The sequence below is a fragment of the Microtus ochrogaster genome, chromosome 4 (assembly GCF_000317375.1).
Source record: "Microtus ochrogaster isolate Prairie Vole_2 chromosome 4, MicOch1.0, whole genome shotgun sequence".
Classification (NCBI taxonomy): Eukaryota; Metazoa; Chordata; class Mammalia; order Rodentia; family Cricetidae; genus Microtus; species Microtus ochrogaster.
In genome coordinates this window covers 31,127,098-31,137,230 of record NC_022011.1, presented here as the reverse complement: position 1 = coordinate 31,137,230, position 10,133 = coordinate 31,127,098, and the positions used below count along the sequence as shown (strand labels likewise).

The 10,133-nt window shown below is 47.9% G+C and overlaps 1 protein-coding gene across 1 annotated transcript in view; it reads right to left on the bottom strand.

Moving 5' to 3' along the window:
- Positions 1-10,133, bottom strand: part of Spire2 (spire type actin nucleation factor 2) — a 35,855-nt gene that overhangs the window by 13,999 nt on the left and 11,723 nt on the right. The window contains exons 2-3 of the mRNA XM_005345836.2: positions 7,204-7,247; positions 925-1,281 (exon numbers count right to left, since the gene is read on the bottom strand). Coding sequence (XP_005345893.1) covers positions 925-1,281; positions 7,204-7,247 — 401 coding nt within the window. The remainder of the gene's footprint in view (positions 1-924; positions 1,282-7,203; positions 7,248-10,133) is intronic.

Sequence of the window (10,133 nt, the reverse complement as noted above, 5' to 3'; positions counted from 1 at the left end):
AGGCAGAGGCAGGTGGATCTCTGTGAGTTCGAGACCAGCCTGGTCTACAAGAGCTAGTTCCAGGACAGGCTCCAAAAAACCACAGAGAAACCCTGTCTTGAAAAAAAAAAAAAAACCAAAAAAAAAAAATTAACTTCTGCTACCTGAGCAAGAGAGAACAACTTGAGCCTCACCTGACCTCTCCCAAGTCCCCCTATCATCAGTGGAATGTTGAGGGGGGCCTGGACAGCCTACTTCATGGGGGCGGGGGGCGGGGGGGAAATGGTTCTCTTTAAGGAGTAGCAACTCCTCCCAGGAAGAATGGAGACAGCCGAAAGATGCCAAGCCCTAACTCTGGGTTGGGAGAAGTCGCTCAGGAGCCGGCTGTATCCTAGACAGGCTCTGACACTGGGATGAGGGACCCTAACTCAGAGAGCATCTGCTCATTTGTAAGATGGAAGGAAGTGGGGCTGTGGCAAGCACCCCAAATCTCCAAGTCCATGGGCCTGCCTGTGTGGTTCTGCAAGGGAAGAGTTGGCTGTCTTTACATCACATTTTCAGGAGGAACCGGGGCTGGGAGAGGCCAACCTGGGGGCAGTAAGCAGAGCTCCCTCTTGCAGATGAAAGTGGCCTCAGGGAGGGTAACGGCTAATTTTGAGGCGACAGTAATGTGCAGTAGGCTAGGAGCCACTCCCTGATTCCTGTCTGAAAACCGGGCGAAAAGAAGCCATGAAGTTAAAAATGTATGAAACATTTTGGACAGTGCCCAACATGTGGGGGAGGGGGCAAGTTATGGGTATTCCTAGGAAGGTACAGTCAAGCACTAAAGACCTTAACCCCTGTTGGACGAGTGAGGACGGGCCCACCCGATCTGCACCCCATCCCCACTCACCTCCCCCATCCACCCAGCATCAGCCCTTCCACTTGCAGCCCTATCTCACTCACCTCCTTGGCTTCCCTCACTCGGGCCAGGAAGGCACGAAGCTCCAGCGTCTCCACAAAAAGAGCCCGGCACACCGCCTGGTAGTGGGCCTGTGCGCCATGGGGGTCTGTCAGGCGCGAAGCACACAGCCGCATGGCCTGGGCAAAGGTGCGCACAGCTCGGGGGCCGCCCTCAGCCTCCTCCTCCTCTTCTGGCCCGCCATAGCCCTCATCTGCTGCCCCGCAGCTGCTGTCCTCACAGTCGCTGTTGGCCATGAGGTCGATGAGTCTCTCCAGCTGCGGGCTGAGCTCCCGTTCCTCACTCTCATCTAAGCCCCAGTCCAGTGCACGGTAGATAGCAAAGCCCAGTGACTGTACCATCTAAGGGACAGATAAGTCATAAGGTCACCAGAGACGGCATTCCAAGCCACAAGGGCACTGGGGCCCCGCAACCAGCAGCACCCACCATCATAAAACAGACAGCGATGCCAGACAGAATGACAGGCAGGAAAGAGATCACAGTAACACTTACAACAGTGCTATAGAAATATCACCTCTAGGGGCTGGAGAGATGGCTCACTGCTTAAGAGCAGTGGCTGCTCTTCCAGAGGACCAGGGTTCAATTCCCAGCACCCACATGGCAGCTCACCACTGTCTGTAACTCCAGTTCCAGGGGATCCAACACCCTCACACAGACATACATGCAGGCAAAACATCAATCAATGTATACCAGATTAAAAAAAAATACCACCTCTTTGCCAGAAGAAAATCATGGCACAAACAAAACATGAACTACTGTCAAAAAGATGTCCCCAAAGAGCGCAGTCACTTTAGAAAACAGGAAAAGTCTTACCACTATGCACTGAGTATGTGACTCAGCCCCTCCCCTCTCAGATATTTAACCTAGAGAAAGGAAAAGTTCATCCACACATGATTTGTTCATAAACTACTCATGTGCACTTCATAGTAGTGCCACAGCGGGGCACTATAGAACAGGAAACAGACACACACACACACACACACACACACACACACACACACACTACAGATCAGACAAAAAAACCTTTATGCAGTGTGGTCCCACTTGCATGACTATAAGCAAGCTGAGCCCATCCACGGCAATAGAGAAGCTAGCAGCTCCTGAGCCGGGGCACATTTGGGATGGGAACAGAAAGGACTTGTCTTGACTCTGATGCTGACTGCACAGTATGTATGCCCCTCCCCATATATATACAAATAGGAACAAGATAATCCAGCTAAGCATTGGTTTTTCATGTAATATAACAGGACAGCTCACATCAAAGGAGAAAGACCAGCTGACTGAGCAGCTGCTGTCGTGATGTTTCTTGACCATTGTAGTTTGGGGGGCTGGGGATTTTCTTTTTATTTTTTAATCTTCACAGATAACATGAGAGCACTCAATCACTATATCACACCCTGGCCTAGAGCTTAACTCTTAGATGTCCCGGAGGCCCTGTGTTAAAGCATTAGTCCTCAGCTGGCTTCCACTGGGAACTGGCGGAACTCTTAAGGGGTGGGCTTGCTGGGCATGGAGCACACATTAATCCTAGCATTTGGGAAGCAGAGTGGATCCCAGACCAGGGTGGGCTACATAGTTAAACAAAGAGGCGGTGCTGAATGGGAGGTCTCCTGCTCACTGGCTTCCAACTTTCCTTCTTTTCATACCCAGCCAAGAGAGAAGCAGCCTTCTCCTCCGGGAAATCCTGCTACGGCATGTTCTATCACCATAGTCCCAAATCATTAGAACTAAGTGGCTGTGAAACTTCCAAAACTGGGAACCAAAATGACCTTCTACCCTGTGGAGCTTGAACCAGAGCCATGTGGCACACTGAATGCACACTTTATCACTGTGCCACAGTCCCAGCCAAACCTCACGTTTCTGATTATCTAAGGAGTTTGTTACAGTAATGGGTGACTCACAGCATTATAAAAACAGATGGACATTTGTGCTGACCAAAAATTATGTCATGCTGAGCAAACAGCTCACAACTTTAGTCCTAGGCACAGCCAGAGAGCTATGTGAGTTTGAGACCAGCCAGGGCTACTCAGTTAGACTGTGTCTTACTGTTATTTATTTATTTATTTATTTATTTATTTATTTATTTATTTATTTATCTATCTATTTATTGAGACAGGGACTCTCTGCTTGGCTGCCCTGGAACTCACTATGCAGACCACACTGGCCTCAACTCACACAGATCTGCCTACCTCTGCCTCCCAAACACTGGTGCTCTTAGCCACTAGCTCAACTCTCCAGCACTATTTTTCTTCTCTTGCTTTCTCTTTTGTTCTTGTTTTTAGAGACAAGAGTTTCTCTGTGTAGCCCTGGCTGTCCTGGAAATCACTTTGTAGATCAGGCTGGCTTCAAACTCACAGAGATCCGCCTGCCTCTACCTCCTGAGTGCTGGGATTAAAGGTGTGCGCTACCACCGCTGGGCTCTGTCTGTTTGCTTTTGAAGGTAGTAGTATCTCATGAAGTTTATTCCTGATCCTCCTACCTCCCGCCACTTCCCCAGAGCTGGGATTACAGGCCTATGCCCATCTAGTTGTTATTTGAGACAGGGTATCTAGGCAGCCCTAGCTGGTCTCAAACTCATGATCCTCCTGCTTCAGACACCTTACAGGCCTGCTCCACCAGACCACACCCAGCCCCACCTGAGGGCATGTGATGAGCATTAAGGCACTGAGGACAGGGTCAGGCCCTGGGGACTGGTAGAGCTTACTGTGCGAGGCTCTCTGGGCTTTAGCTGACTGAGCTTCCTGAAAGTCTCCACAATACCCATTTTTAGACAGGGTCTTGCTATGTAGCCTTGGATGGCCTCAAAGTTTTAAGCCTCCTATCTTAGCTCCACAAAAGATTACAAGCATTTCATTAAAAACATGAATTTTTCATTTTACTTTTACTGTGTGTGTATGGGTGTTATGCCTACATGTGAGTCTGCGCCAGTTTCTCTGGGACTGCAGTTACGGACACTGTGAGCTGCCATGTGGGTGCTGAGAATCAAATCCACATCATCTGGAAGAGCAGCCAGTGCTCTTAACTGAGGATCAATTTCCATTACTACTGAATAGTTTTCATATTTTCCTTCTTTTGAACAGACTGTCTGGGGCTGGAGAGATGGGTTCTCTGGTTAAGAGCATTGGGTTCCATTTCCAGCACCTGCATGGTGGCTCACAACTTTCCATAACTCCAGTTACAGAGGATCCAAAACCCTCTGATGAATTCCTCAAACACCAGATATGTACACAGATATGTCTATAGTACACAGACATAGATGCAAGCAAAATAATGGATAGATAAATAAAAAAAACCATATATGTAAAATATTTGTTAAGAAGAAGAGACTATCAAAGGCACATACACATAAAAATAACAGCTCTACTATGTAGACGCTATGTAAAACTCATCCTATTTAACATCAACAACCCATGACACAACCTCCCATCTCATATACAGAGGGAAAGAGGCAGAGAGAGATATTTGTTAGGCTACTCCATCACAGCTAGAAGCTGGCCAAGCTAGACCTTGAAGTTGGGTCTGTCTGTGCTATGCTCTAAGGTTTCTGTTATATTGCTTGGGTGAGAGGACATTGTTGTAGAAGATGGACCCAGAGCCTCATCAGGAGACTGTCCACTTTCTGGTACCACCTTGCCCCAGTGGCCTCTTCCAGTCGTTTCTGGCTAGTAAGGTATCCTAGGAAACCTGAGACTAAGTAAGGCAGGCTGAGCAATAACAGGTCAAAGCCAGGGTCAGGCAAGAGATAAGGTCTCTGAGTCCTACAGGGACATCTCAGAAGATGCTGGAGTCTGGGGGGTCTGAGGAAGGTAACCCTTGACTCAAGAAGACTGGTGAGAAGAATCAGATCACAATGGACCAAAGCCTGGCCCACCCTCGGGGCTGCTCTCACCTAGTTTTATCTACTTCCAGCAGGTTAAAGGCATAGACTGTTCCCAAGGCACTCCCTTGGATGCAGAGCATGACACCAACATCTAGTGGCTAGTCACACCTGACAGGAGGCAAACACCAGGGCTCTGGCCAGCAGCCAGGATGGAGTGTCCAAGGAAACTGGGGACTCGAGAGACTATCTCAGGACTGCTCTTGGGTGTGACAGTGGAAAGAGAAAGCTAGCAAGGTAAGGGGACAGAAACGTGGAGAGGTCACATAGTAGATTCTTGTGTTGTACAGGTAGATGCCAGGCAAGAGCAAGGTGGTCCAAGATCTCCAATGTGCCTCATAGCTCTGTGATGCTTGGTTGTGTGGCAAAGTCGTCAATGGATATCACAGGACTACCACGGAGAAAGACGGACTGAGAAGCAAGCAGGAAGCCCTCCAGCCCATCCCAGTGCAGCCTGCAGAGAGGTAACCCAATCCATCCAGGCTACTCACTCCATCCCCTGCCCAGTGCTGGCCTACACAGCAAGAAGGAAGGGGAAGAGTTAACTCCAGCCAAGCCTCTTATCTGATGGCTTCCTTGGCAAAAAGCTTTTCAGTGCCTCAGCTCACTGGAAACTTTCTCTGGAACACAAAGAATGCTTTCCATTAGGAAAAGCCTGGGCGGCTGGCCAGTCTCAGGACCTCCAACCTGCAAGTTCAAGCATGGCCATCAGCCTGGAATCTAAAAGCAATTAGAGGGGCTGCCTAGGCAGTTCATGAAACCTAAGTATCCAGAGGGAAGCTTAGACTTGGAGTGGCTCCCTCGCCCTATTTCCTGGGGATGGGGCTTTCAGGTTAACACCTGGGCCTCTGAGAACAGTCCATATGAGACGCCTTCATTCAAAGCTTCCACAAGCATTCGTATGGTGTGTAACACTAGGCATCCTTTCGGTAGTAGGTAGCAGTTTCACCTCTGTGAACTCTGGACAGCAAGGGTCAGCTGACCTCCCAGGCCAGCAGACCTTCAGCTGGAGAAATAAACTATCTACAGCTGTGTGTACAGATAACTGGCAGTCACACAGCAATGCAGCTGCACTAGAAATACAGCTGTTCTTCCCCAATTTCTAGCTACCTCTATGTAAAAAGTCTGTCTTCACAGAGCTCCTAAGTGACACTCAGCACTGCTGCTTGGGTGGCAGCGTTCCATGGAAGTAGGGATATACTGTCACTGGCATTGAGAAATATGTGTGGTGATAAGACGTGGTGCCAGCTGGGTGTACTGGCACATGCCTTTAATTCTAGCACTTGGGAATCAGAACCAGGTGGACCTGTGAGTTCCAGGCCAATTTGATCTTCACAGTGCAATGTAGGACAGCCAGGGCTACGTAAAGAGACCATGTCTCAAAACAAAACTCAAATAAATAAATAACAAAAATGTAAGAAAGTATATAATATGTTTTCCTTTGAGGCAAGATCTAGGTAGAGAAGTTAGAGGAGGAAGCAGCAGCAGCAGAAGCAGGGGCAGCGCATGATGGAAATCCTCTGGTCCAGTCTCACCTCTCCCTTGCAGAGCTACCATGCTAAATAAATACAGAAACACAAGTTTCTTTCCTCCCTCCCTTTCTTTATATCTCTTCTTTGTTTTTCCTCAAAGCTTCAGTCTCCCAAGTAGCTAGAATTACAAGTATGTACCATTGCATCCAGCCTGTAAATTATTATTATATTAAAATTATACTTTGAAAGGCAATAAAAGGCAACATTTCAAAGAACAAAACCATCAGGGCAGGCAGCATGCCCTGGAATTCCGCTCTGGCTCTGTTTGTTGCTAGATGGTGCTCTTTTCTGGTCCCCAAAGGTCCCTTCTCACCCTAGAATACAAGTGGTGTCTACTCTTAAATACCTTCTGGGAAACAAGTAGAAGAAACAAAAGTTCACTCATTTAAAAAAAAAAACAAACCTGAAATAAAGCAAAGAGGCATTTGAGGGGGCTAGAGAGATGGTTCAGAGGTTAAGAGCAGCTGGGCAGTGGTGGTGCACGCCTTTAATCTCAGCACTTGGGAGGCAGAGGTAGGAGGATCTCTGTGAGTTCGAGGCCAGCTTGGTCTACAGAGCTAGTTCCAGTACAGGCTTCAGAAAAGAACTACAGAGAACCCTTCTCAAAAAACCCAAGGGGGAAAAGAAGGAGGTTAAGAGCATTGACTGTTCTTCCAGAGGTCCTGAGTTCAGTTCCCAGAAACCACATGGTAGCTCACAACCATCTATAATGAGATCTGGCGCCCTCTTCTGGTATGTAGGGTACTCATATATAAAATATAAATAGATAAATAAATAATAAATAATAAAGCAAACTCAACCAAAGAAGGAAATAAAAAATTAAAAAATAAATAAATAAAATTGTTTTTCAATACCTGGGCTTCTGTGCTGGCTGGTAGCACCACCATGGTTGTAGGTTCTGTAAGAGAAAACAGTCACAATTACGTTAAAAGCCCTAAGACTCCTCCAGACAATGTGCTCTCCCCTTCTCCCTCTGCCCCACCCTCCTTAAAACACAACAGCACATGCCCAAAGGAACACCAGAAATCTCATAACAGGCTGAGATACCTGGCCCCTTGAATAGAATCCCCAAGGCCTAGCCTAAGCCAGCTCTGGGCAGGGTTCAGGCTACAGCACAAGTGATGTGGACCCTGCTAGCTGTCCATCCCCTGGTCCATAGCAGCATCTCAGAGGAGAAAGTCAGCATCGAGGGACAGTCAGCAAGACTGTGTATGTCCAGGTTCTGAAAGGGGGCTGCTCAGTTGTCTCTGCAGGGAAGACCCATCATCTGAAATGGGTATACCACTTCCCTAGAACTGAGGTCCTGTGAGCCAGATACAGCAAGGAGATAAGAAACCCTGGCCCGATGGGTAAATAAATCCACTCCTGAGACAGCCCCTTGGTTTGGGGTTTTTCCAATGGCACCTCTCAAAGGAGTCCCTGGGTTGAAGAGCAGGTGGAAGCTGGTCTCTGCATTTGATTTACTAAACACATCAGTGGTAAATGCCAAGAAGCGAGTCACATTTTCAAGGGCTTACTCATGTGGCTCAGCCACAGCATGAGGGGGGATGGCTCCGGCACCCACTTCTCAGATGAGCACCCAAGGCAAAGAGCGAAGTCCTTGACTCTAAGGCATCACAGCCGGGTGAGTGGTGGGGCTCGAGGGGGCAGGTGAGAGAGCAACTCCCCAATTACCCCACTTCCCAGGCCTCCCTTAATTACGAATAAAGGCAGAACCATGCAACGATATGAACTACAGCTTCCTTAAGTTCTAGGATGAAGTAAGACATGAAAAATAACAAACCATAAAACTGCCTGCTAGGCAAACCTGCTAACTCCACAAATATCTCCAAATTGCATCAAGGACCAGGAAGATTGCCAAAGATAGCGACTGTGAGATCCATTAAAATAATGGAAAACCATCCATCCCCCAACATCAGCAGGGCAATAAGGAACGTGAGCTCAAAGAGCATGCTCTTGGAGGACGAGTGATCCCAGGGACTCTGTCCCCAGCCCACTATGGATGTTTAACAAAATTTGGTAGCTGTGAATGGATTCAGACACTAAAAAGATAGAAGAAAATTTGAGCAAGAATAAGGGTACTTCCTGGAAAAGGTCAGTGCTCTGAGTCAGGGGATCATGAAGGCAGGGCAGGCTGGTGGAATTTAGCAGTTCTGAGCACAGTCAGTGCTGGTCTGGTCTTCAGCTCTAAGCAGCTTTCTGGTTGGAATTTTTATTTATTTATTTACCTTTATTTTTAGGGTTTCTCTGTGTAGCTTTAGAGCCTGTCCTAGAACTCGTTCTGTAGACCATGCTGGCCTCAAACCCACAGAGATCCGCCTGCCTCTGCCTCCCAAGTGCTGGGATTAAAGGCGTGCGCCACCACTGCCCGGCTTCTGGTTGGAATTTTTTAAAAAGACAGTGTCTCACGTGCCCCAGGCTGTCCTTGAAAGTCACTGTGTAGCTAGGAGGACCTTCAGTTTCTGACTTTCTTGCTTCCATCTCCTCAGTACTGGGATTATAGATGCATGCAAACACACCGTGTTTATGTGGTGGTGGAGACTGAACCCAAGGCCTCCTTCCTATGTAAGTACTATACCAACTGAGCTGTGATCCTAGCCCATGAGGAGAATATTTTTAATGCTTAAATAGTCAATGTTAAGTCAGGCGGTATGGGTGCACACCTTTATCCAAGCACTTGGAAGACAGAGCCAAATGGATCTCTGTGAGTTCGAGGCCAGACTGGTCTACAAAGCAAGTTCCAGAACAGCCAGAACTAAACAGTGAAACCCTGCCTCAAAAATAAATGAATAGTCAACGTTAATAAGAGATGTGCCAAAATTGTTTATGAATTTAATTATGCATCAAGTTGCAAGGACTTAGAGTTTGGCTATTGCTGTTTTTGAGATAGAATATTACTGTCTAGCTCAAAGTGATTACAATGTCCCTGTCTTGGTTTCTTTGAGTGCAGGGATTACAGGTACACACTGCTATACACAGGGGAGTCTTGGGTTTTAATGAGCAAGCTATGGCTTTGTGAGGTTCTAGGATGACAGTGACTGCCACACGGCCAGAGGCCAGACCTAGGAATAATACAAAACTAACAAATGTTAGTGACATTTTCAACACTGTGCAGCTGAGTGCTGAGACAATGAGTAGACACCATCGCACCTAGCTTCTAAGAAGACTTCTCTACATATGAAGAAACTGGAGCCCAGGCAGACTAAGAATTTTCCTTGCAATCATACAGATGATAAATGCTGGGACCAGGCCAAGGAGTTCCCGTTACGTCTGAAATGCTACGCCGCAGTGGAGCCGGAAGTCGGACGCCAAGTTTCTATCTGCATCATTTCTGCTAAGGGCTCAGACTCAGCTTAGTGCTCATGTCCCCAGGAGGGGATCCTTGCCCTGAACAGAGAGCGGCCATTCCAGGTTCTCTTGTTAAAATAGCAAATGAGGAGAAATCAAGGGCTGGGGAACTTTCCTGGAAATAAACGTGTGTCATGGAAGTAAGACAGAAGATCTGGAGAACTGCCTGTGGCGTCCGTAGCCCCAGTCCCTCCTCCAGAGAGACTTCCAGGGAAGGGGCATCTGCCACCGATAGTAGGAGTTTGGCAGCTGGAGCCACAGTTGCCTCCAGGGAGCCAGCTGTCCTCCAAGAGATTGAAGTCAGAGCCGGGCGGTCAGGTGGCGCACACCTTTAATCCCAGCACTTAGGAGGCAGAGGCAGGCGGATCTCTGTGAGTTCGAGACCAGCCTGGTCTACAAGAGCTAGTTCCAGGACAGGCTCCAAAACCACAGAGAA